The 27,852-nt window shown below is 35.9% G+C and overlaps 2 protein-coding genes across 4 annotated transcripts in view; one reads left to right on the top strand and one right to left on the bottom strand.

The window, feature by feature from the left end:
• Positions 1-271: 271 nt before the first annotated feature.
• Positions 272-2,202, top strand: LOC131010116 (glucan endo-1,3-beta-glucosidase, acidic-like). Its single transcript, XM_057937524.1, has 2 exons — positions 272-432; positions 999-2,202. The coding sequence occupies exons 1-2, from the start codon at positions 348-350 to the stop codon at positions 2,045-2,047; spliced, it is 1,134 nt and encodes a 377-aa protein (XP_057793507.1). The 5' UTR covers positions 272-347; the 3' UTR covers positions 2,048-2,202.
• Positions 2,203-13,648: 11,446 nt separating this feature from the next.
• Positions 13,649-27,852, bottom strand: part of LOC131010112 (probable LRR receptor-like serine/threonine-protein kinase At3g47570) — a 44,402-nt gene continuing 30,198 nt past the window's right edge. For 2 of the 3 annotated variants that reach the window (XM_057937514.1, XM_057937512.1), the window contains 2 exons: positions 14,308-16,215; positions 13,649-14,202 (listed from right to left, as the gene is read on the bottom strand). In XM_057937514.1, coding sequence (XP_057793497.1) covers positions 13,832-14,202; positions 14,308-16,215 — 2,279 coding nt within the window. In that variant the 3' untranslated portion in view covers positions 13,649-13,831. Of the gene's footprint in view, positions 14,203-14,307; positions 16,216-22,326; positions 22,399-22,480; positions 22,553-22,695; positions 22,837-22,911; positions 23,942-27,852 lie in introns of those variants that run through there. The other variant, XM_057937513.1, reaches the window with a different exon arrangement.

Raw genomic sequence — 27,852 nt, 5'->3', positions numbered from 1 at the left:
TTAATTGAAGAACAATAAATTTCAATAAAAGATTATTATTTTTTTTTTAATTTGTTACAACCAAAAAAAAAGAAAAAAAATTCACTCACACTTTAGCTCCTAGGGTGACTCGAACCCCCGACCTATTGGTTAAAAGAGAATCGTTTTACCAACAGACTGCGCTTCATCGTCAAATATTATTAAAACTTAATTAGATAGTAATTATTCTAACAAAAATTAATCATAATTGAAGACTAATAAACTTTGGGTGAAGACTAATTAACAAATCTGTACAAGTTGTATCACATTTCTATAAAAGGAATTTTGGGGTTTGGGGACCAATTGCATAGCTTATCGGTCCATTCTCGATGGCTGCACCGACAACCCAAAATCACTTCAAACATACAATGCTCCTACTCGGACTGCTCATCCTCACCTCTCTTCATCCCACAGGTAATCAATCTGCATTAATGCTTGCTCATCATATACGTGTCCAATACAAATCAAATACACAAACCAGTCAAATATCTGCAGTATTTACAATTATAGTGTTTGAATATCAACTTCCACTGACGTCGAAGAGGGGAGGAGTTTAACCCCCAACTTCTTCTTTTTTTTAACCGTCACATTTGTCAAAATTGTTAGAAAATTATTATCTCTAGCCCTTATTGAGCCAACACTGCTGAAGACGAATCATGCGAGGTTGGAGGTTGGCGGATGAGAAGGCGCTAAAATTGCAGTGAATTGAAGAAAAATCGGTGTCGAGAGAGAGATTTTAGAAAGGAAGAAAAATAAACTATGTTTTTCAATATATCAAATATTTATGCTTATTATTGTTCCAAATTTTGCTAGGAGCATGGGTTTCAAAAATTATCGACATGCTTATTTTCATGTTTGTGTCCCTGACTGCATGGGTTTCATGCAACATAAGCGTAGATTTTGTGAATCAGATTATGTGGCATGAAACACATGTAGCTATCATGCTGAACAAATGTTGATGAAAAAAAGAATGATGGCAGCTGGTCAGGTGGGCAGTTTCTTCGGGAGGCTAGGGACTAACTTGCCCGGCGCAGCAACAACTGTGGGCATATACCAGCAGAACAACATCCGCAGAATGCGGCTGTTCGACCCCCACGCGCCGACTCTCCGCGCCCTCAGCGGCACCAACATCCGCCTCATGATGGGCGTGTCGCACCCCGATCTCCGGGACCTCGCCAACTGCCCCCAGGCGGCCACTGCCTGGGTCAGCCGCAACATCCTACGCTTCCCCAACGTCACCTTCCGCTACATCATCGTCGGGAACGAGATCGAGCCGGAGTCGGAGCTGGGGCCCTTCGTGTTCCCGGCGATGCAGAACGTGTACCGCGCCATCCGCGCCGCGGGTCTGGGTGGCCGCATCCAGGTCTCCACATCCATCCAAATAAATCTCCTGACTATGTGGAATCCTCCGCAGGCGGCGGAGTTCAAGTGCAGCGTCAACTGGTTCATCAGGCCGATCCTCGAGTTTATAAGGGACACGAGCGCGTCTATCCATTTAAACGTGTTTCCCTTCTACGCTTACCTCAACGATAGGGCCAACATTAACCTCTCCTTCGCGCTTCTGCAGCCCAACAGCGGCGTCGTTCTCGGCGGTGTCTACTACGACAATCTTTTCTACGCAATCCATGACGCCTTCGTGGCCGCCATGGGCAAGATCCTTGCTGCAGCAACGCCATTGTCCGTGGGTACCGACGTCAAACAAGCGCACACGGGAACCGGCACGACGTCGAGCACTGGCCATACCACTGGTGCCGGACGCCATTCTCCAACACCGAGCGTCCCATTGGGCAGCGGTGATGAGATAATGGCTGTCACCGACGGGCCTATCGCCACTTTAGATAACGCGAGGATCTACATCAACAATTTGATGCGCGTGGTGAGGACTGGAACCCCCATGGTGGCCGGCCCTATACACACATACATATTTGCTACGTTTGACGAGAATCTGAGGCCCGGCCCCGAATACGAGAGACATTTCGGTATCTTTCTGCCTAACGGCCAGCCCAAGTTCCCCTTCCGTTTCCAGTGATATTGTTTTCAGTTTTTTTATCATCGGAAGAAGGAGCCTGTTTGCTCCATGTGTGGTGTCACTAAGTTGTTGATGTTGCAGTGTGTAATGTTTCATTTTAGATTGGATTCGGTGTTGATTATCTATTATCAGTCATCATGGATTGTTTGATTAAACTGGTAGCTTCACTGCCTTGATCAACAATGCTGAATAGTGTCAGTAATGAAATGACTGGCATAATATATCACGTGTTATCACCTCCACACTTACAGATACACTTGTGATATATATATATATATATATATATATATATATATATATATAGGGGCGCGCTCCAGTGAGACCCCATATTTTTCGTGAAACACTAGGACAATGAATAAGACATATAATACTAATGAACAAAACGTATATCTAATGAACAAGATGTATATACTGATGAAAAATAAAATTTAAAAAATTCGTAATGAATAAGACATATATACTAATGAACAGGGCCGTATATACTGATGAACAATGCAGTATATACTGATGAATAACAAAATTTAAAATATTCTGCTCCCTCCAGGATTCGAACCCTGCGAAAAAAAAATCACCCTCCAGATACAATATCAGCCATAGGATTGATAAAATAAACGCACCAGATCGTGCCCTATATCTCACTAAAATTAGGGGGTCTCATTGGAGCGGCCCCCTATATATATATATATATATATATATATATATATATATATATATATATATATATATATGATGAAGTTGATGGAGAAACTGAGCCTGGTTTTGCTAATTGAAATATAATACACATGGAGAGTGTTTGGCTAAGTTTATTTTGAACATCTAGCAGAGAGCATGTGGCGTTGCACGTCTAATTTTTCATTTAACATGATTTATTTATTATTATAAAATAGTAGTATGTTTGAAGACCAAAATAATGTTAAATATTATATTATTAGTTACTACTTCATTTGATAAATGTGGTGTGAATGGAAGGGCACAAATTTTTAACATGTATTAGGAGATGTATATAAAATTAAGAGAGGGATATTTTATGTGTTTATTCTTTTCTTTTCCTTTTTCTTTTTCTTTCTTCTTTTTTCTTTTATGTAGCTTTTTTAACTTTCTTATACAAGATACAATAATGGCACCTTCTTTTTTGGGTGGGAGAAGAGAAATTTGAAGTTGCTTTCATTTAAATGCCACCTGGCTCCCACGGACCTCAGCACCAAAATCCAAAGACTCACACTTTCTTGTTCTTTTGATACAGCGTAATTTTATTTTAACTAGCAGAAGGAATGTATGTTGATTAATGTTATTTTAATTAATAATCTATTATTTAAAAATATTTATTAATTCATTACTTTTATAAAATAATTTATTGGATGGATATATTTATTTATAAGCCTTATCAATAGCTATAAATATAAAGTATTCTTTATAGTTTGGTTGACAAATAAATGTATATGAAAATAGATTTATATTTTATAAATATAATAATAAATACATAACAAGGGTAAAATAGGCAATCCACAAGTTGTGCTTTAGGCTATTTTTCTATTAGTATATATATTAAATATGAATTTTTTAAAAATAATAATAATTATTATTATTATTTAAATATATATATATAGGGTTGAGTTCCTGTAGTATCCAAGCTTATAATAGATCCGTAGGTCCAAATCTAGACCACACATTTATGACATGTGGCGCATTAATATGGTGACACGTGGCAAGAAGCTTCCAAGCATTTCAAGGCAAAATCTGGAGAGGGGTAAAATTGGAATGTAATTTTCGGATTTAATAATTAAAAAAAAAATTAGATTTTCTCAAAATAGATATATTTTAGATGCATAAAGTTTAATACGAAAATGCATGAAGGTTCATATAAAAATGCATAAAGTTTCATATAAAAATGCATAAGTGCAGTAGCCCCACCGTATTTATACTATTGTTGATTATATAATTAAATTTCTATATTAGATTCTAATATAGATAATCGTCAAATAGAGGACTGTAGTAATTCAGCTTCTATATGTAGAGTTGATTGATTAAGTAAACTAGGTTATTTTCTTTTATGAATCACAATAAACCTTTTAATTGGGCTAAGAGTTTTATTTTAGAAGAGGCACAATAATGTTATTGTTGGGCCAGTAATCTTATTTGGAAACCAAAGCCCAGTATCTATATATATGAATCCAGTTTTTAACTGAGCCCAATAGCTTCAGTTTTTAACTGAGCCCAATAGTTGTTTTGGGTCAATAGTTGATAATGATAGTAGGAATGCCAAACCAGTTAATTTCTATAAGATTTACTGATTATATAAAACTCATTAGAGCATATCTGATCCCTGAAAGAACACGTAGCATACGTGACTCATTCTTCCCATTCTGCCGACTTAAAACAGTATAAGAAAAGAGGAGTTGCGCGTGAAACCATTTTTCCCTCATTCTGCAAATTCCCAACAGCAAACAAATATTCATCAAAACACAAACATCTCCGCAACAGTTCACAGCAAAGAAGGTAGTCTTTCTTTTGTTCAATACAGTGGATTCTTTATATACAGAATAGCAATCAAAAACAGCGAAAACAGTAGTAATAGTAATAAGCTACAGAAATCCCTATTCAGATTCAGTAATACAATCCCAGTTTCTCGATAATTAATAAATAAACAGATTTACATCATATAAAAATTGAATCTTGAGCAGTAGACGACTGTCGCTCTGAGTAATCCCTTGAAACCTCGGTTCCTGAAATAGAACAAGTAGAGATTCATTAGTTTGTGATGTTAAAGCTGAAATAGAAGTTAGATTGGAAGTTTGCTGGAATAAGATTTTGAACTGGTGATTGAAATAGAGAAAGGGAAAGGAGAGGTTAGCAGCGGCAGGCCGCGAACCACCGCGACGGAGGAGCGGCTGGTGGCGGCGACCATCGGCGCTGCCTGAGCCACGGCAGCCGCGGTGGCTGCTGACAGTAGAAAGGGAGAGGAAGATTGAGCGAGAGAGTGAGATAGAGTGTGAGATAGAGACAGATAGCAGGAAGAGAAGGAGAAAGGCAGAACGAGCTAGAGGGAGAGAGGAGCGGGGCAGCCGGCGGCGAGCGCCGGCGCTGCAAGCGCCGTCGTGGCTTGCGGTGGCCGCCGCGCCCTGGACAGAGAGAGAGAGCGAGAGATCGAGAGGGGGCAGAGAGAGGGAGTTCGAGGGAGAGAGCAGAAAGAGGAGTAGAGAGAGAAAGAGAGGGAGAGAAAGATAGGGGCTTACCTGAGTCAGAAGAGACGGCGGCGTGACAGAGACGACGGCGGGGCAGCAGGCTTCGCCGGAGAGACGAATTCCAGAAGGGATGAAGAGAGGTAGAAACCCTAGGAATTAGATTCTATAATTTGGGGATCTAGATATAGGGAAAAGAGGAAAGAAGAAGGGGGAAGAGAAGAGGCCGGCCTCGCCGCGCCGGAGGCAGCGAGGGCCGGCGACACTAGCCGGAGTACAGGGAAGAGAGAGAGACGGTAGGGAGAGAGAGGGGGAAAGTGTACCTGCGTAAGAACAAAAAATGAAGGAAGGGGAGAGATAATTAGTTTGAAAGAAAATTCTGAATTTTAATACAACTTTAATTTATTAAAATAGAAAATGGACAAATTGGGCTTAATTTAGTATTTGGACCTACCAATTTCTCATGAGCCTATTTATTTCCTAATAAGATTAAGTATAATAGATTATTGTTGGCCTTATTAGTTAATTAAATGATGGATTGATTTACTAATTGGGTCCACAATTTACTTAATCAAATTAAATTATTACGTTAAATCCAATAGTTCATGTAAATGAGATTAACTGTTCACTAATAGTTAAAGTTGGTTAATTGAAGTATTTAAACATATAGAATTATTTTAATCTATTAATAATTTATATCATTATTCCAAATATTTATACATAAATTAGACACTAGATTATTGGAAAGTCAAGTGCTGAAAAGAAGAGGAAATTGGACTTATATCTATTTTAAGTTCATTAATTAAGAATGGGTACAACATTTTAATCTATGTTGGCATTTGTTGATAAGCTTGCCAAATAGCAGTTAGTCTTCAGTCCATAAATTCTAAATAGGAATATTACCTTAAGACCCACATAAGTATCCTTTAAGTTAACTCCATATTATTTTCTCGTTATTTACTTAGTTAGTTAATCTATATTGAAGGTCATACACAAAAGAAGGTGAATCCATAGTTCAGAATCACCTGAATCATCAGACCACGATCAGGTGGGCTTTCTTATATAAAAATCAAAGTTTAGATTATGCTACAGTTGAATAAAATCTTGCGAACTATTATCATTGCCTATCAATTTTAAGATTTATGTATGATACCTATCTGACACCAGCAGTTAATCGAATTCGGGTCCTGTTCTATCCAGATGTTAGACAGGATTAGTGTACACAAGGGACCGTGAGCCGGTTAGCGTATCGGCCGGTCTAGGACCGTGAGCCTGTTTAGCGTATCGACCGGTCAGTGACCGTAGAAGGTGGCCACCTTCTCGGCACACAGATATCATTGCAGATATGGTAGAGTACAAAAGAACACAGTCTGCGCAGACGAACTTTAGTACAAGTAAATGACTAATGGGTACAAACTTTTTACTAAAACCTCTGTACGCCATGAGAAAAGGCATGATAATTTACAGCTTTAGTATGCATGTACGTATCTTTGGCATGTGTCCACTGAGTATTTTATACTCAGCCCTGTATGTATTTATAAACGTGCAGGTTGAGCAGAGATGATGAGGAGATGGTGTCGAGCGGTCTTTTGTTTTGTTTGAATGTATATTTCGAGACGCATGTCTTTAACATGCCTCTCCTGTCAGTCTTCCGCTTCGAAAACTTATTTTGTGTAAAGATCACAATAGGTCTTCTCTATTGCGATTCTCTTATGTAAATTACATCTTTGGCTTGTGAAATCCTTTCAAGTTTATAAAGAGTGACTTCTTTATACATTAAAATTTTCTTTCGGTTCAGTGTAAACTTTCGATCCGCTTCTAAAAATTAATCCCTTTCTTATTCCCGCTTCTTAATTCCCTCCATTGGTCATGATTCCCCGGATTAACTATCCTTAGTTAAGTCCGGTCGTGACAATAAGATTTCACCCCACCCCACCCCCTCACACCCCTGAACCCCACCCCCCCACCCCCCTTCCCAATTTTTTTTTAAACTGATTTTCTGACCACTGACCCACCCCTACCCTCCACCCCCCACCCCACCCAAAAAAAAAATTATTTTTTTTAAACTGATTTTCTGACCATTGGCCCATCCCATCCACCCACCCACCCCCCTAAATTTTTTTTTTAATTTTTTCAAAAACTGATTTTCTGACCACTGACCCATCCCCACCCCACCCCACCCACCCATCCCTCCCCCAAATTTTTTATTTTTTTTTATTTTTTCAAAAACTGATTTTCTGACGACTGACCCACCGCACCCACCCACCACCCACCCCTTCCCCCCAAAAAAAATTTAATTTTTAATTTTTTTTTAATATTTGGGGATGCATAATTTCATACACTAATATGCATATATTATTATATGAAAATGCATAAAACATTAACTACAAATAATTATTTGTACAAATACACCCTAAAATAAATACTAAACACTAAAACCTATATACACTAAAACACTACACACTAAAACCTAAAAACTAAACCCTAAACACTAAAATCTAAACATCATTAAACCCTAAATACTAAAACTCAAACCCTAAAATAAATACTAAACACTAAAACCTATACACTAAAACACTATATACTAAACCCTAAAAACTAAACCCTAAACACTAAACCCTAAACACTAAACCCTAAACAGTAAAACACTACACACTAAACCCTAAACCCTAAACCCTAAACCCAAAACACTAAATCCTAAACACTAAAAACCTAAACACTAAATCCTAAACACTAAACCCTAAACCCTAAAAACTAAACCCTAAATACTAAAACACTACGCACTAAACCCTAAAAACTAAATCCTAAACACTAAAAACCTAAACACTAAACCCTAACCCTATACCCTAAAATAAAATATTATAAAACGTGTGTATATAAAAAAGAAGAATGCATAATCAATAACAATAAAATTCATATATTATTACATGAAAATGCATAAAACATTAACTACAAATAAGTTTTTTTTGGGGGGGGAGGGGGTGGGGGTGGGTCAGCAATCAGAAAATCAGTTTTTGAAAAAAAAATTTGGGGGGTGGGGGGTGGGGCAGGGGTGGGGTGGCGAAACTACCAGATTTATTAAAATGAAATGCATTTTTTGTATAATTTAATACATTTTTATATGAAAAACTTTATGCATTTTTGTTTGATTTTATATGCATGTGAAACATTGCCTATTTTTTGGGGTGGTAATGGGGAGGGTTGGGGGGTGGTGTGGGGTGGATTGGGGGGTGGTATGGGGTGGGGTGGTGAAAATACCAAAACTGTAAAAATCAAATGCATTTTTCTGTTCAAAGTTATGCATTTCATATGAAAACTTTACGCATCTTCGTGTGAGACTTTATGCATCTAAAATATATCTATTTTGAGAAAATCTAAAAAATATATATATTTTTTTAATTATTAAATCCGAAAATTACATTCCAATTTTACACCTCCAGATTTTGCCTTGGAATGCTTAGAAGTTCCTTGCCACGTGTCACCATCTTGATGCGCCACATGTCATAAATGTGTGGTCAAGATTTGGACCTACGGATTTATTATAAGCATTGGATACTACATGATCCCATTCCTATATATATATATATATATATATATATATATATATATATAGGGGACGGTTATTCAATAAACCACCCTTATTTTAAGAATTACGAACCAGCAAAAATGCATGAATTTTGTGTATAACACGCATGAATAAACTGTATAAAGGTATGAATATCGAAAAAATAATTTTTTGCTACCTTTGGGATTCGAACTCATGACCATGAATATATCCAACAAGGTGATGAATCAACCGTAGATCTTGATGATCTAAGGGCTGAAAATGGTTCTTAATTTATATTTTAATAAGCGTTCTTATTTTAGCCTTCCCCTATATATATATATATATATATATATATATATATATATATGGTTGCGCTAAAATAAAACCCAAGCTTAGCCTATAAAATAAGACTATACGATTGATCTGTGTGAGATGGATGGTCAGATTTTCGCCCATAGATCTGCCAAGATTCAAGGGATTACAATATTTATTATTATTTCCATTTAAAAATCAAATCCATATTAATTACAATATCCTTAATTAATATCTTCCCTCAATTTAGGGAATCACGTTTGCATATCAAAATTAATCAATATTTTTTTCATATCTTCATTATCCAATATTATTCTCACGTATGCTATCATAATTAGTTTCATACATATTCACTTATTTATTCATGGAGTAATACATATTTTCATAATCAATATGTAATTGTGCAGGATGTGCAGTGTTCACATCGAAATATATAAATATTCATACAATGTTTTGTGTTTCGTTCATCAAGTTTTTAATTGTGCAGGATGTGTGGTGTTCACATCGAAGTAGTGTTTCGTTCACACACAGTCCACTTAAAATTCATTCACATAAACTAGTATATTCATGATAATTATATAGAACCCAAAATAAAATCCATAAAAAAAATGCCAACACACATTCACACCAATACATTTATTTATTTATGTAGTTAAAACCTACCTCTCATATTTGATATAGAATAAATTCACTCAACCATATAATATTCATTCAGTTAAACAACAATATTCATCCTAATTATATTACACATGTAATACACTATAAAAAAAAATCAACCACTGACATATGTACAGATAGAAGAGTATCAGAAAAATTCATCAAAATACTTATATTTATTCATATATATATCAAACTCTGCCTTTAAAAAAATGCATACAAATACTTGTTTTTATTCATTACCATAACAATGAACAAAATCTCGAAGTTATCAAGCAAAAAAAATTCACAGCTAGTAGAACCATTTGGAAGATCTGTCGGATATTTTTGAGCAAAATCTGGAAGTTATCAAGCAAAAAATGGTTGAACGACGTGTGTCGCCTCCTCCTCCAGATTTAGACGGCGATCAGTAGCTCCGCCACCACCACAGCTCACGCCAGTCCACCACCGTCTGCACCTGCAATTGCTGCACCGTTCAAACACCACCCCACGCGTCGTCAGCGCGCCTACGCGATTCAGAACCACCGCACCAGCCTTCCTCCACCTACGCCAACCGCCAGAACTTCGCCTCTTCGTTTGAAGAATTTTTTTTTGAGGATCTCTTCGTTTGAAGATTTAATTGGAGTGAGAATCGGAATCAAATGAGTGTAGATATGGAAGGAGGGATCAAATTTGATTTGTTTCGTGTGTAGATATGGAAGGTGTACAACATATGCCAATAATACCCCACGTAAAAAATATGTATGAATATTTTCTATTACTTGATGAACTATTTAACCCATAAAATATGGGATGACAGCCGTTGATTTCATTTGATCGACGGTCATAAATTAGTCTTATGTTATAGACTAAGAAAAGTCCATTATTGAATAGCGCTACCCTATATATATATATATATATATATATATATATATATATATATATAGAGAGAGAGAGAGAGAGAGAGAGAGTAGGGTTTAACAGAGAAGCTAAATATTGTGGAGAATAGAGAATTCGTAAAATAAAAACGAACAGATCTATAATTTTAATGAACAGATCAATGTACCACATGAACAGCAATTTGCCAAAGGTTCGAATCCTGCTGGTGGCGAGTTTTTCTTTATTTTTACTAAATACGACTGTTCATTACTTATGTTGATCTGTTCGTAAAATGAATAGATTTGTTCATAATGAATAAAAAGATAATTCTCTATTGAACTCAACTCAACCCTATATATATATATATATATATATATATATATATATATATATATATATATAGGGGAGGGCTACGGTAAAAACACTTCTTAAAATATAAATATAAACGTTTTTTAATGTACGAATTTTATCCAACAGGGTTACGAATTCATCAAACATGGTTACGAATTGCGAAAAATAATTTTTTGCTACCTTTGAGATTCGAACTCGGGACCACGAATTCATCCAACATGGTTACGAATCAACCGTAGATCTTGATGATCTAAGGACTGAAAATCATTTATATTTTATACACTTAAGAGTGTTTTTATTCTAGCCCTCCCCTATATATATATATATATATATATATATATAACTATAAATTTAATAAAAATCGATTATTCAGTTAACCTAAATCGATTATCAGGTTAACCGATTTCTGAAATTTTTAAAAATTTAATAATTGATGCTAAATCGATAACAGATAATCAAATTCGGATGGTTCGGTTCGATTACCGGGTTATCCAATATCCATATCCATTTAAACAGTCCTATGTTTATTTAACCAATATGCAACTCTTAGAAATATACTCCCTCCGTCCGCGATATCGTTTCCACATTGTGGACGACACAAGTTTTAAGAAAAGTGGTGGATAGTAGTAAATATATATGTAGTGAGTGGAGTTTGGATCCCACTACTGTTGTGAGTGGAAGTTTGTGGACCATACGTCTATAAATGGAAGTGGAAACGATATCGCGGACGGATCGAAATGGCAAATGTGGAAACGATATCGCGGACGGATGGAGTATAATTTTTGTTAAATGATTATCATTTTTAAATTTTTACATCTAAAAGTTTTACGTTAAGTATTAGATTAAAAACACGTCTGGTGATCGTCGTATACCACCAAATAATTCCTGCAATCAGTCAAAAATTAGAATAGTATAGCAACGAACAGGGTCGAACCACAGAGAACAGGTAAATGCAATCAATTTCCTAAAGATTAAGTTTGATGTGGCCACGACACCTTAGATTGAGAGATTGATTATAAACTAAGAAATATAATAAATAAACTAAATAGCAAATACGAGATAAATCAAGAAATAAACGGATTCGGCTTCGAATAAATCCACGCTAGTCACCACTCTGATCATGGACGCAAAGATAAATTAATTCTCATAGACCAACCAGTTATAGGATACCGTGAATGCAACGGACATACCCCCATACTTTATTGATAGTTAGCTGCAGCCAAACCTAACTATTTCCCTTATCAAAACACTACCTAGCTGTAGACGTCAAACCTAGATTTAATGTTTCAATAACATTAAGATGGAGGAGTCCAATTTAGACAAATTACCCAAGAAACGCAAGTAATTATTCATCTACCAATTTATTCCCTACTACCTTCGTCACTAATTAGCCCGATTCCAACAATTACGGATTGAGGGAACTAATTGACACTAATCTAAATTAACCTAAGGTGATCAGACTCAAGAAAATCATATTAAAGCACTCTGCTCGGAGAACAAATCAAAATCCAATTAAATCAATTAAATATATGATTAAGTCTCACAGATTTTAGACTAGTGCTTCATTATTTTCACGGAATCAAGAAAATTAACTAATCGTGATATTAAAGTAAAACATAATAAAATATAAAGAAAACATGATTAATACTCTTATAAAATAAACTAAAGCAAATACTCTTATAAAATAAACTAAAGCAAAAGATATCACCAATATTCCAATCGAAGAATGATGAAAGATGCCGTGAATATTTCTCCAAAGTTGTGTGCATAAAAATAAAAGCTAATCTAATCTCTCTACGCCAATTCCCTGATTGTCGTCCAAGCCAGAAGTCTGCTCTCGCCCCGCCGCCAATTCTCTATGAATTGCCCAACTCCTCGTATTGCCGTCCAAGCCAACTCTCCTACCAAAGTCAATATCTAAGAAATATAAAGCCACACCCCTAATCTAATTACCTAGGCGTCATTTACATGCATAGGCCAAAAGAATAAGTTAAGGCCCAATATTTTCTAAATTAAAAACGTAGCATACAAGGATTATAATTTCTTGAATCTTGCTTCTTTAATAATTGACCCAAAATCATTTTCTCTTCGTCCGTCTTTCATTCCACTCTGTCAATATCAAACTCTTCAATTCCAGCACCAAAAATCATCTAATTGTATATATTAAATTCTATTAAAGCGCAAATACTCTAAGAATATGAACAACTAAAATACCCACATCAACGTCTCTAAAAAAAAGATTAAAAACACGAAGAAGTAATATGATGTGTATAAATTTTGAATATTGAATTTATGATATATATATATATATATATATATATCATAATACAGTTAATTACAAAGTTTTGAAAAAAAAATCTTATTATACTAATTTTCAAAAATAAAATAATGATGTTGAAAATCAAATAACGAGTGAAAGTTCATATAATCAAACGGTCACATTGTTTTCGGATCAGCCCTATAGGATTCGGGCTATTTTCGGGCCAACCCTATTAGGTGTCGAGCTATTCGAATTGTAATTTTATCGATTAAACATTTTCAGCCCTAAACCCTCTCAAATTATCGGTCTAATCGATCAGCCCACAAGTTTTAGATTGACATCTAGTTCTAACACTCACAAAATTGCAAAATATCAAAAAGAGGGAAAATCAAAGTTTCCCAGTATATTTGATAGTATAAGCTAATAAGCCCGAAGTCAAAAGCAAAGAAGCCAAAGATGGGCTAAACTACCAAGTACCAAGGAAACAAATAAGCTACTATTTGAGAAGAAAAATATCAACCTCCACTAAACAACTATACTTGGCACACCAAATTCATCGACACCAACACATATATACAAACTATTAATTATTTTACGAACCAATGCAAACGGTCTAGCTATCACTTGTTATGTTTCTTCTTGATCTCTTCCACAGCAAACTTGTCTTTGATCTTCTGTAGAGCAGCCACGACTTCCATCATGTTGATCCTTTCCTCGGGCAAAAAGGCTAAACATTTCATCGCCAAATCAAAAATAGATAACACGCATTGCTCCTTTGCACAGAAATGCGGATCTTCTGTTGATAGCAAGCCAGGCGCCACTACTTCACTTATCCTATCTTCTTGTAATGCCTTACCCACCCATTCCTTTATGCTCATTTCCGCGCCAAACATATCATTTGTTGGTCTCTTACTTGTAAATATCTCCAACAACAGTATTCCGTAGCTGTATACGTCCCCACTCGTCGATATCATTCCTTGGGATCCAAACTCTAATAGCATTGCACATCATAAAATAAATGGTCAGTTCAGATGACTTTCAAAGACAGAGCAAATAGAAAGAGTGAAGTTTAAGATTTTTGAAAAGTATGCATCACCTGGTGCTGCATAGCCGATTGTTGCCATGGTTACAGTATGAACTGCAGCCTCACCATTGTCAAAGAGCTTGGAAATACCGAAATCACCAACATGAGCAGTCATATCTGCATCGAGCAACACATTGCTTGGCTTTATATCACAATGAGCAATAGGGAAAGTGTGACCATGATGGAGATATTCCAAGGCAAATGCAACATCTATTGCTATCTTCAGTCTTTCAACCAAATCCAGACATAATTTATCAGAATGCAACCATTCGTCCAAGCTTCCATTAGGCATGTATGCAAGAATCAAGGCTTTGAATCCGGTGTTACTGCAACAACCAATTGTCTTGACTAAGTTTCTATGTCGAATGGTGCCCAATATCCGGCTTTCAGTGTCGAAGATCTTGGTAGCTCCTTCTACTTGCAAGTTGAAGACTTTGACAGCAACCTGTGTCCCATCTGCAAGTGTTGCTTTGAATACTGAACCGATGCCTCCTCTTCCAAGAAGATTCGTCTCACTAAAAGAACTCGTTCCCAGCTCGAGTTCTTTCTCTGAAACTATTTTCCAACTGCTAGTTACTGATGAATTCGCACTTGTAGATGGTTTCTCTTGCGGTCTCCATCTCCTTAAGAGAATGAGTATGCCGATCACCACTAACATGAATCCAACAAGGGGAGGAACAACATATTTCATTACTAGAGAAACAGTCTTGGATGTAGATCTTGGATGATCTGTTTTGCAGGATGGCACTTGAAATCTTTCTGGCCCACAGAGACCAGAGTTGTTAAGAAATGACTGAGCACTAAAGTTGGCAAAACAACCCTCATTTGGAATTTCCCCTTCCAATTGATTACACGACACATCAAATTGCTCAAGCTTAAGATTTTCCAATGACTTTGGTATCAAACCAGAAAGATTATTATTGGAAAGATTCAATGTCTGCAAGCCTCCGAGCTCCCCCAAATATTTGGGGATGGATCCATTCAACTTGTTATTTGATAAACTTAGATTCACCAGTGATTTGCAGTCTCCAATTGAGCTGGGAATATTTCCTGAAAACTTGTTAGATGATAAGTCTAAAAAGTTGATAGCCCTCATCCTCATCTGATATGGAAGCTCACCACTCAAATAGTTTGAAGATAAGTTTAGAAATATGAGATCTTGTATATTTAACAAGTTGGAAGGAAGTGTGGAATTGAGCTTGTTTGAGGCCAATGAGACTTCTCTTAGCGATTTGATTTCTCCCAAACATTCAGGGACTGAACCCGTAAGCATATTAACACCCAAAAACAGATAAACCAAAGTACTGATATTGCAAAGCTCACGAGGGATATATCCTTGCAACTGGCAATCATAAAACTGCAACTTTCCTAGTTGCTTCAACTTTCCCACTGTTGTCGGGATGAATCCTGTGAATTGATTCCAAGATAAATCCAGAGTTTGCAAACTGCTTAAGTTTCCAATTTCAAAAGGAATAGCACCTCGAATGCCGCAGTTATATGCTGAAAAAGTGACAAGAGAAGTAGATAAATTCCCAATGGAAGCTGGGAGGATGCCATTCATCTGTGGATTGTTCGATATTTCCAATGTCTCCAAATACCGACAGTTAGTCAATGAAGAGAGAAATTCAGCTCCTGTGAAGTTATTTTCCCAGAGCCGAAGCACTTGCAGCTGTCGTAGATTACCAAAGTCGGGGATGGAGCCGGTGAATGAGTTTGAGTTCAATTCCAAAACAGTAAGCTTCGAAGCATTGCTAATACAAGTTGGAATTTCGCCGCTAAGTCTATTAGTATGCAAATATAGCTCTTGAAGATTAACAAGTGAGACACACATGTTTGGAGGAAGACTGCCGGAAAATTGATTCAGTTGAAGATATAATATCTCCAGTGTTGAGATATTGAATATGGAAGCTGGGATGGAACCTAATTCAAATTCAGTAACAAATTTCATTACCGTTAGGTTGAATTTTTTCTGACGAAATCAAATACTACTAGGTTAAGACCAAATATAATTTGTTGAAACTTCGAACTCCAGCAGTAGTTTTAAGATCTCAAACAGGAGTACTAGGAAGTTCTTGCCAGCTTATATTAAAATAATGTATTTGAAAAATCAAAAAATTAAAATAATGTATTTGAAATAACGTATTTGAAAATAAAAAAATTAAAAGTCCTACATCATGTATCATAAAATTTTATCACAAAGTGTATTTTGATAACATGATAGTATTATTTAGTGTTAGTGTCATTTTAATATAGTGTTAGTGTCATTTCGAGATAGTGTTATTTATATAGCATGATAGTGTCATTTGTAAAACAAAATAGTGTTAATGTCATTCCAAGATAGTATTAATGTTAGTGTCATTTACATCCGATGTACGATACACTCGAGTGTACAGGAGACCACCTCAAATTTTATATATATGTGTGTTTTAGAAATGCAGCATTAATTATTAATGGGAGAGCATTAATTATATATGTGTGTGTTTTAGAGCAATTGACCAATTGATTATGTGTATTTTATAGGTATATTTTGAATGAACTAGCTAGCAGAAACAAAGATACATTGTGCGTGTAATAAATGTCGTTACATGAAATTAAGGTTATTTTATTTTATAAAATTAAAAGATATAAATATAATATATTGAATGAATCGGAGCTCTCGCGGCTTGGGCAGAATTCGGGGGAGTAGAGGATGAGGCGGCGGCGGTGGAGGAGATCTGGTCCTCTGAAATCGGCGGAGTGGAGGAGGGACTGGTCAAATGGCGGAGGATGAGGCGGCGGCGGTGGCGGATCTGATCTGATCTGATGAGGCGCCGGTGGATCTGATTTGATGAGGCGGCGCCGGTGGATCTAATCTGATCGTTGCGCCGTCTCCTTCATCGGCAAATCTGATCTACGCTGCAACAGTAGCATTCACTTCCTTCGATTTCAGCCATCGGCAGATCTGATCTGATCTGTATTTGTGCTGCACGTATGGCACTATTAGTGCCATACGTACAACATTTTAAACACTTCCCCATAGGGTTTAGATATTCCATTTAGGTTTTAGATTATCCATTTGGGGTTTAGATGTTATATTTAGGGTTTAGGTTATCCATTTAGGGTTTAGATGTTCCATTTAAATGATGTTGTTATTTCTGTATTTGTGCTGCACGTATGGCACTTATGGCACTATTAGTGCCATAAGTGCCCAAATGACCATTTTACTTAGTTTTATTTTGAATTTTCGTTGGCACTTGTGGCACTAATAGTGCCATAAGTGCCAAAAAAGACCATTTTACTTTGTTTTATTTTGAATTTTCGTTGGCACTTATGGCACTAACGAAAATTCAAAATAAAATAAAGTAAAATCTTGGCACTTATGGCACTAATAGTGCCATAAGTGCCTAACCCGACCCGACACGCGACCCGCGTGTCTGATCCTACCCGGTCCGTCTAATTTAGGGTAAAAACGTCCGAATTTGTAAAATATGGCCAGAATTTAAGTTTTTTCAAAAAGTGGCCATAAATTGATTTCCATGATTCATTTTGGCTATCTCAAAATTTTTCTCTTATAAAAATATATTATTTTCTAATTCAGTATCTTACGAACGTGATTAAACTTTCAAACATTTTGGTGGTCCTTTTATTTTATTTCGACTTGAAAGGGAGTAATATTTTTGTATTATTATTTTGGTGGTATTTATTTGTTTCATCGAATTTGTCTTCAATTTTTTTTAATTTGATTTCATTTATTAATTTTTGGAAGTAATATATATATATATATATATATATATATATATATATATTAATTTATTAATTTTGTGGCCCGTTTTGGCCCGACCCGCCCGGCGGCCCGTATAGGGCTGGGCTGGGCTTCATTTCTCGAGGGCCGCTGAAATTTTAGGCCGGCCCGACCCGGCCAAAAAATTGCTATGTGTATTTTATAGGTATATTTTGAATGAACTAGCTAGCATAGACAAAGATACATTGTGCGTGTAATAAATGTTGTTACGTGAAATTAATGTTATTTTATTTTATTTTATAAAAGTAAAAGATATAAATATAATTTTTATTATATTTAATTATTTGAATGAACAATTTGATTTATTTGATTCTATAATTAAATAAGGGTTATTGGTGCTTAAATACACCAACTTTGGGCCAATTTTTGTTTTTAACATGAACTTTGAAATCTAGGTATAAATACATGAACTTTAAAGTTTGTTAAAATTTGACATCATCCAAGTTTTAAAAATTGAAAAATTAACCCCATTTAAAAAATTATTATGCAAATACTCCACTTTGTTCTTTAAATTGCTAAATGCCTTGTTAATGAGATCTTTATTATTATTTAACACCCACGCTCGCCAAAATGGTATCACAGCGAGTTTTTATTGAGAAATTATATTATATTTAATTTATTTTATTATTAACCTATAACGGAGAAGACTCCATTCAAAATTATGGATCCGGACAATTGTCTGAAATGTATGGTATACAGGAATTCTCTCCAACATTTGGAAAGAGAAACTACTTGTCTACTAGACGAACTCATTAATTTTCACCAACCACTTTATCTACTTTTTACACATTCATTAATTTTCGTGCCCAAAAATAATGGAAGTACTAGATAATAGATTTCTTAATACTTTAGTTTTTATGTTTTAAAATTATGAATTGATATATACCGACGACTAACTGTCATTATTTTGATATAAAGCAACACACTTTTACCATCGTAGGACCGCCCACCACATCCATCTCTGTCTCTCTCTCCCCGCACCACCACCATCACCATCTTCGCTCTCTCTCCCGCCTAGGATCAAGTCGACCACTACCACAACAACCACCACCATCGTGAATCACAGGACATATGAGTTTGCTTCCAGTGTATTTCGAGATAAAAGGCCGTGGCTTTTGAGGGTTTCGGTAGCGGGAGAGGAGGGCAAAATTGTTGGCTCTAGAATAAGAGAAGAAGAGGGATTTGGTTGTGGCGGCGGCGGACGTGGATGAGGGGTAAAATGGATGCGGTGGGAACAGGGCGTGGCTGAGCGCAGTAGCCATTGAAGCCATTCGAGGTGCTGTAGATTCTGAAAATCGATTTCCGAGTGGGGTGGAACGAAGGAAAGGTGGGAGAGAGAGTGGGGTGATCTGTATATTCTTTATTTTTAATTTTCTAAAAAATTCTATGCGGCAACAAAATGACATTGTTTATGGCCACATCATTTTCAATTTTGACATAATTAGATTTGATTTAGGGATAATCTAATTTTGTGGAAAATTTCAAAAGATTGAAACTTTATTATGTTCAAATTTTAAAGTTATTTGCAAAATTAGAGTTCGGTTAAAGTTGATGTATTTAGGAACAATTAACTTAATCCACTTAAGAAAAAAAAAAAAAAAAAAAAGCTTTTAATTAAAGCAAAAACTTGCGTGCGGTTAACTGCTAAAACCGAACCATTATATTAAGCTCTTCACAACTGAAAACATAAATGACGCCTTGGTGCAATGGCTCGCATCTTGCCCTAATTCGCAAGATCATGGGTTCAAAACCCTATTGCACCATTTTATCCCGCTTTTAAGTTAGTATTTTTTCCTTTTTATTTCTTATTTTTTGTTTTCTTTTTCTATTTTCTTTATAGATGCGTTTTTTCTCTTTTTAAAAAAAAAAAGAAAAGAAAATGTTTTTGCTTCATTTCTTTTTATGTTGTATTTATGTTTCTATTTCAATTTTTTTTTGTTTTGTTTCTACTGCTTCAATTCTTTTCTTTTCTCTTTTTGATTTCTTTACAATGTTTATTTTATTTTATTTTGTTTGTATTTTATTTATTTTTATGTTATCGCAAAATAATTATTATTATGATAAAAAATAATTATTGACATAAAGAAAAGTAATATTTTTGAATCATTACATTTCATCATATCAATATGAAGAAAAATACTCCATCCGTCCATAATTTAAAACCCTAATTGCTCTTAAATTTTTGTCCACAAATTAAAGCCCTATTATACTTTTTGTACTTTTTTACTCTTCTTCTTTTTATATATTTACTATCGTTTGCCACTAATGGGCCCACCTTAAAACACTTTTATCATTTTTATATTTTATATTTACTACACTTTATCACTAGTTGACCCACTCACAACACCTTTATTATTTTAGTCAACTATCTTTATCACTTTAGTCAACTACCCTTATATTCCATCCACGTCACATTTTTCAGTTTTCTTAGTCTCTGTGTCCACACCAAAGTTGGGCATTAAATCGTGGACGAGGGAGTAATATTTTTGAAATATTACATTTCTTCCTATCAATAATTACTTTTTTAAAAAAAGAAAATATTCCTATTAGGTTTCAGACTTCATGCTTTAGGGTTTTAGTGTTCAGGATTTAAGGTTCAGGGTTTATAAAATATAATACTTTATATTGAATGAAGGTAAATATTTATATTAACATAAGTATACATTCACAAATGTATACTTAGTTTGGTTAAGTAATTATAGTTGAAAGAAAAAATTATCATTGATGTGAATAATTAAAAGTAATATTAAAAAAAAGAAATAGATGAAAAAAAAAGTTAAAAAAGTGTTGAAAAGAAAAAAAATAAACAGAAAAATAAAAGAAAATAAAAGAGCTAAAAAAAAGTAAAAACGAAAAAGACCAAAAAACTGAAGAAAAAAAAAAGAGAGAGAGAGAGAGAGGGAGAAAAAAAAAACGAATAAATGGAAGAAAAAAAAGGCAAATCAGAAAAAGAAAAAAAAAGAAGGAAAAAACGGAAAAAAAATTGTTTTGGGATAGGGAAAATAGCACCAAAATCCTTGTAGTTTCGCCAAATTCGCATTTTTTTCTTGACCTTTAAATTTATTGTTAAAATCCTTGACTGTTGCTCCTATTCTCGTTTTTCCCTTATTTACGTAGATTAATTAGAAGCTAAACGACGTCGTTTTGCGTCTAACCTAATAGTGTCAAAACCCCTAAAGTTTGGCGCGATTCTCGTTTTTCCCTTGACCTTAAAATCTCGTGTGAAGGACAGAGAGGGAGATTCAGAGGGTGTTTCAGTTTGAGGGAGTATAGACGAAGGACGAGGCCGACGCTCCTCGCCGGAGTTACAGCGGCGGCGGCCTCGTGCTTATGTGTCCGTGTGCGTAGGTCCAGATCTATGAGCGTGTTTGATGGGGAGAAGAAGGGTTCACTTGAGTAAAGAGAGAGGGGTTAGCGAGAGAGAGGAGGTTGGCGGCCGGAGGAGAAGAGAGGAGAGGGGATCTGTAAAGAGAGGAGAGAGGGGTTAGCGGGAGAGAGGCGGCCAGGGGCCTGGTCGCGGCAACCAGAGAAGAAGAGAGGAGAGGGGATCTGTAAAGAGATGAGAGAGGGGTTAGCGGGAGAGAGGCTATCGGCGGTCTGGTCGTGGCGCCGGAGGAAAAGAGAGGAGAGGGGCAGATCATCTTTGAAGAACCCTAATTTTATTTAAGGCGACGGCGTTTAATGTTCACTTAAATACAGTCAGCGATTCGCCAGAAATTTAATCCTACATGGATTTCCGATCGCCATGTCAGCAACAATTTAGGAGCCAATCAATTTTATGGGAAAAATAAGAATCGAAATTAAGTTCAAAGATTTTAACAAAAAAATTAAAGGTTAAAAAAAAATGCGAATTTGGCCAAACTACAAAGATTTTTGGTGCTATTTGCCCTTTGGGATAAGTGGTAAAAAACGAAAAAAAAAAAAAAGGTTTTGGAATAAAGTGGGATTTCGAACCTAATAAGCTTGGGCATAGAAAACCACTTGAGGTGCAAAATGTTACCATTGCACCACAACTTTCGTCTTGCTTATATTTGTCAAAGTATTAATATAATGTATTTTAAAACAAATTGTAACAGTATGGGATGCGGTTGACCGCACCCAAGACCCACACTTTAATTAATTAATTAATGTCACAGTGTAAACAAGACATATATAGAAGAGAAGAGATGATTTATCGTAACTTGATTGAAAAAAATAAAATAAAATTAAGGTCACGGAGATATACAAAACATAAAAGTTGATAGACATACCTGACAAATTATTAGAATCAATAAGCAAATTTTTCAGCAGAGTAAGGTTCCCAATTTGCTTTGGTGCGTGACCTGGATTGCACAACGATATTAGCAAATTCAGAATCTACAAATGAAAATTGATTTTTGTAATTTAGTCAACGTGTTAAAGTACCTGTCAAGTTGTTGTTCTGAAGTGCTAGATACTTCAAGGAGGTAAGATGGCCAATTTCTTTTGGTATGCCACCTATATATAAATTCAATAATGTAACACAGTTGATCAAAACAAGACTTCCAAAATATATGCTTAGTTGCTTACACATATATATAGAAAAACCGTGGAAGAAATAATTTTAAGATATACGCACTCTTCAAGTAGTTAAAAGTTACCTGTCAATTTGTTTGAGTCAAGATACAAAAGTTGAAGTTTGGTTACACCTTTGAAAAGTGGGATACTTCCGGAAAGACTGTTGCCGCCGAGGAACACAAATTCCAGAGAAGAAATGTTGGAGATAGAAGAAGGAACTTCTCCTGCTCAGTTAGTAAAAAATTAATGAATATTCTAAATTAAACATATATAGAATTCCAAGTAAGAAGAGATGATACCTTCCACATGGTTTGATGACAAGCCTAAATATGTAAGTTTGGTCAAATTCCCAATTTCAGTTGGTATGTTACCATTGAATTGGTTGTAGGACAAGTTCAGCTCCTCCATCTCTCTGCACTTGTATATACTCTTTGGAATTTTTCCATTAATTTGATTCTCTCTGAGAGATAATCGCTTGAGTTTGGGAGTGTTACTGCATATATCACTTGGGAGTTGGCCAGTTAGCTCATTAGACATGAGGTCAATCTCTACCAACACAGACATGTTGGTGAAGACGCCACTCCGTAGACTACCAGTGAGCTGATTACTCGCTAAGTTCAAAGAGTGCAGCCTTCGGATATTGGACAGCTCAGAGGGTATGGAGCCTGTGAAATTGTTGTAGCTCATGTCCAGAGATCGAAGGAACGTTAAGTTTCCGAGATGTGGAGAGAGAGTTCCTTGGAGGCCAAAGCTGGAGAGATTGAGGGCCGTAACCCTTTGGTGGTCGAGGCTGCAAGAGACGCCGGTCCAGCTACAGATGGGAGCATTAGTGGACCAGTTGCTGATCAGGATGGAATTGGGGTCCAAACTGATGCCATTTTTGAAAGCGAGTAGTGCATCTTGATCAGTGGTTGAATTGGAAAATGGTAAGGAGGAGGCGACCAGTGTAACGCTGTTTAATGTCAAGAGCATGAGAGCAAGGGAGAAGAAAAAGGAGAAGGCCTCCATTAGATGCTTCAATCTTGTGAAAGCTCAGAAGATGAAGAATAAGATGAAGACGACGACGAAGACGAAGAAGATCAATCAATTCTTAAAGTTGTTTAGTGGAAACGGAAAAAGAAAAAGCCATCCACTTTTTCCTAAAGTACCGTTGTATGGATTGGCTTCTCCACATATCTTAATCTTTAGTTGCTTCAATCTTTTGAAAGCTCAGAAGATGAAGATTAAGATGAAGACGACGACCAAGACGAAGACGAAGAAGATCAATCAATTCTCAAAGTTGTTTAGTGGAAACGGAAAAGAAAAAGGCATCCACTTTTTTCTAAAGTACCTTTGTGTGGATTGGCTCCTCCACACATGTTAATCTTTAACAATCTACTATAGCTGATTATATCTTTGTTGTGTCCTACTTTATCATAGTATCAGTAGGTCTATTTTGCTTCTTTATTATTTACTACAGTTTACCTACATATTATACACACGAATATTATGAGTTTACAACCCGAGATTCGTCTCTGAGGTGCAGAGATTCCTGAACAGATGCTCAATGGCTCTAGTATCCATTATTCAAGAATTGTCACCTTTCACAGTATCTTTCGGAGTTGGCTTTCTCCTGGGAAACAATTTGTCATCATCCCGAACCAGTAAAAGAGAAACAGTGATCAAGGTACATGTTAGGGATAATACACTATTTTAGCCAAATGTTGGTACGATGGAATGAAAGTAGGAATAGAATGAAGGTGAAAATGAAATGAAAAATTTTAGGTGATTTCTTTGCTTAGTATGCATAAGGAATACCAAGGGAATGAGATTCCTTCTTTGATTCTGTTTCTATGATTGGTAGCTAGAAATAAAGTTTATGGACAACACCAAGTTTAGGCTCAATAAATAGGTGTGGTGTCAATTTTATTCGTAGACCAATTTTCGGCACCAAAAAATACAATTGGCAGCCGGAGATGATACATGGAATCCCACATGGACAAAACGATGCCATTTTGAATCCAAAGGAAAAAAAAAAAGAATTTCAACCTTATCAGAACTACGGAATTTCATTGGTTTTCTTATCGAAAATCCTATCATCGTGAGACCCAAGCAATGCCATTTTTATGAAAAAAAAAATACTAGTAGACAAGGCTTCATGCAAAAAATAAGATATACTGGTTTTAGATTGTTGATCTGCTACATTGCAACCAAAAAGAAAGTAGCTCGCTGCAGCACGAAGTCTGATCATATTAGAAGAACACATAGGCATATACCAAGACCCCATATTCAGATGACAATTTTGTCTTCAGATGAATTATCACATAAGCATAGACTACCAGCCAAAGCCGACAAGTTAATATATATGTAAAATATCACAGTACCTATTACCATACATTGATCCACCATGTATTATTATTAAGCTCTAGAAATCAAACAAGAGTCTCAGCCTGCTTATCTCGTCCCCGATTTTGTTGTTGGTCGTGCTGCATTTCCTCCACTGCTTCTCATCTTTATCCTGTAAAATCCGTACAGCCACTCCACCAACCATTTAGGCCTTCCGTACCCAAGACTGAAACAACCCACGGTAGTGCTGAATACGAAACCAGATCCATACCCGGAAACAACAGCCTGCCAACTGAATCCCGCAAGAATATTATCATCATCATCATCATCACTACCTTCTTGCGGCGTCACTGGAGGCCAAGGCTCTTCACATTTTCGTGTTAATGGAATTCCGCATAATCCAGAGTTGCCAACATATGAGGTATTCTCAAATGTGGAAAACTGGCCGCTGGATTGAGGTATCTTCCCGGAAAGATTGTTCATGGAAAGGTTTATCACAGAAAGAAATGTGAGCTTCGTTAGCTCAGTTGGAATTCCCCCGGCCAATCGGTTTGAAGAGAGGTCCAACGACTCGAGTGCAGTCATGTTTCCGAGAGATGCAGGTATGTGTCCTGTGAAGAAATTGCGAGACAGATTCAAGTATATTAAGGAATTTAAATTTCCTATAGAATTGGGGATAGTGCCTGTGAATCTGTTGGATGACAAGTCGATGGTTGTAAGAGCTCTTAGAATTCTCACCAATATTCGATCCTCACCTTTCACTGTTAATGTGAGTGAGTCTATATACGTACTATACGTAAAAGATGATAAGATATCATTTTCTTGTGAATGGTTCTCCTTTACATCAATCATCGCTTTGAAGTTGATGAGATATCGATTGGGCAAATTCCCAGTGAAGGCATTACGGGATATGTCAAAAACTTGCAGCCTGAGGAATGGATGCGTAGATGTCCAAGTGGGGGAAGAAATGGTGCCGCTAAAATTGTTGGACCTCAATATGAGGACGCGGAGATCAATTAGATTCTCCGTCCAAAATGGGAAGGCGTCTTGAATTCTGTTGTTTCCGACATCAAGAACCTGCAGACTTTGACAATTGGCAAGGGATTCAGGTAATGCTCCTTCCAATTTATTACCATTCAACCTGAGTGACTCAAGACTACAGCTCTTGGTAAATGTAGTCGGAATGATGCCATCAAAGCGATTTCCCTTTAAATGCAAGAACTGCAACTCCCTCAACTTCCCTATAAACTGTGGAACCGCTCCTTCAAAACCGTTTTCTGATAGATATAACCCCACCAGTCTTTTCAAGTTTCCCATTGTTGTCGGGATGGATCCATTCAACGTATTATTTGATAAAACTAGGAATGACAGATTCTTGCAGCTACCAATTGATTCAGGGACTGAACCAGAAAGATGATTGTTAGAGAGATCCAATTCGTTCAAGCCTTTGAGCTCCCCCATTGATTGAGGGATGGATCCATCAAGCATATTATCTGATAGATACAAGTTTTCAAGCGATTCGCAGCCGCTGATTGTGCTCGGAATACTCCCTGAAAAATATGTGAATTGAAGCTAGTACTATACGAATTAACAAATAATAACCCAATTTTTCATGATGCAATTCATTATGTTGAATGCATGAATTCATACCGATCTACTTAGTTCGTTTTGTAGAAATCATGAATTCATTGTGTAAAAAACATGAACCGTTATCAATCATGAATTCATACAAGTAATATGTGAATTGAAGGTAATATTGTGTGAATTAGAAAATGAAGGTAGCAGTTTAGCACTATGTGAAGTAGTCAGTATGTACATGAAAACTTATTTAGTATTTAATATCATAATCCCTTAAATATAGTAATTGATTAACTTAAAAAGTAAAAGTACTTAATTAACTCATACTTGATGTATGCGTTTTAGTTGTCCAGATTTAAATTGTTTTCTGTAATTTTTGGTTGATATTATACAAGTTTGGTGATATTCTGTGCAGGATTTGTATGGCTTGCGAATAAAGAGTGATTGATGCAAGGAACTAATGAAAGACGAGATTCTTGTAAAGTTTTGGCTTGAATTTGAAGATGCAAAAGTGATGGGCTTGGAATTATTTATTTTGGATGTAATGGTATGAAAACTCTCTTATTAGTTGTTTTGGGCCTTTTGTTTCAAACTTATCAGCCCAGTTTTTGTAAAGGGGCGGCTGATTGGTATTAGGGGAATTAATTCCCTTGGTGAGAAAATAGTGGTAGCCGCCACTTTGGGAGTAGTAAGTATATTAGGATGATGAATTAGTTTTAAAAACACTTTTCAACCTAGACTTTTATTTTGATTTTTGCTTTTGGATTTTATTGGTGATCAACCCTTGGCAGAGACGTTCCTTCTTTGTTCCACTTCGTTTGGTGACTAATTCTACTTTTCGGCTTTAATTGCAATTTATTTCTTTAAATTTTATGCTTTCTTTTATTTCTTTGATTGTTTCTAGTTTAATTATGAGTAGCTAATTTCTTAATTCGACGAGAATATTGAAATATTACTTTAATTTCCGTGAGACCTAAATTGTTCATATAATTTATTCCCATTGATTTTGATTTATTCCTTGTGCTTAGAGTCAATTTCGATTTTATTTAAGCATGGTCAACTTAGATTTAGTTGGATTAAAGTCAATTGGTTCCTCCAATTTGTAATTGTTGGAATAGGGCTGATTAGTGATAAAGCTATCATGTTCGTAGTAGGAATAAATTGGTAGACGAATTATTATTTGTGTTCTTGGGTAATTTGTCTAAATTGGGTTCTTCTTCATAATGCTATTAGAATATTAAATCTAGGCTGACGTTTATAGCTGAGTTATATTTTAATAAGGGAAATAATCAGGTCTAGCATCTACAGTTGTCTATCGACAAAGTAAGTAGGAATTG

Source organism: Salvia miltiorrhiza, chromosome 2 (assembly GCF_028751815.1).
Source record: "Salvia miltiorrhiza cultivar Shanhuang (shh) chromosome 2, IMPLAD_Smil_shh, whole genome shotgun sequence".
In the NCBI taxonomy this organism is placed as follows: domain Eukaryota; kingdom Viridiplantae; phylum Streptophyta; class Magnoliopsida; order Lamiales; family Lamiaceae; genus Salvia; species Salvia miltiorrhiza.
This window is presented reverse-complemented; position numbering and strand designations above follow the sequence as displayed.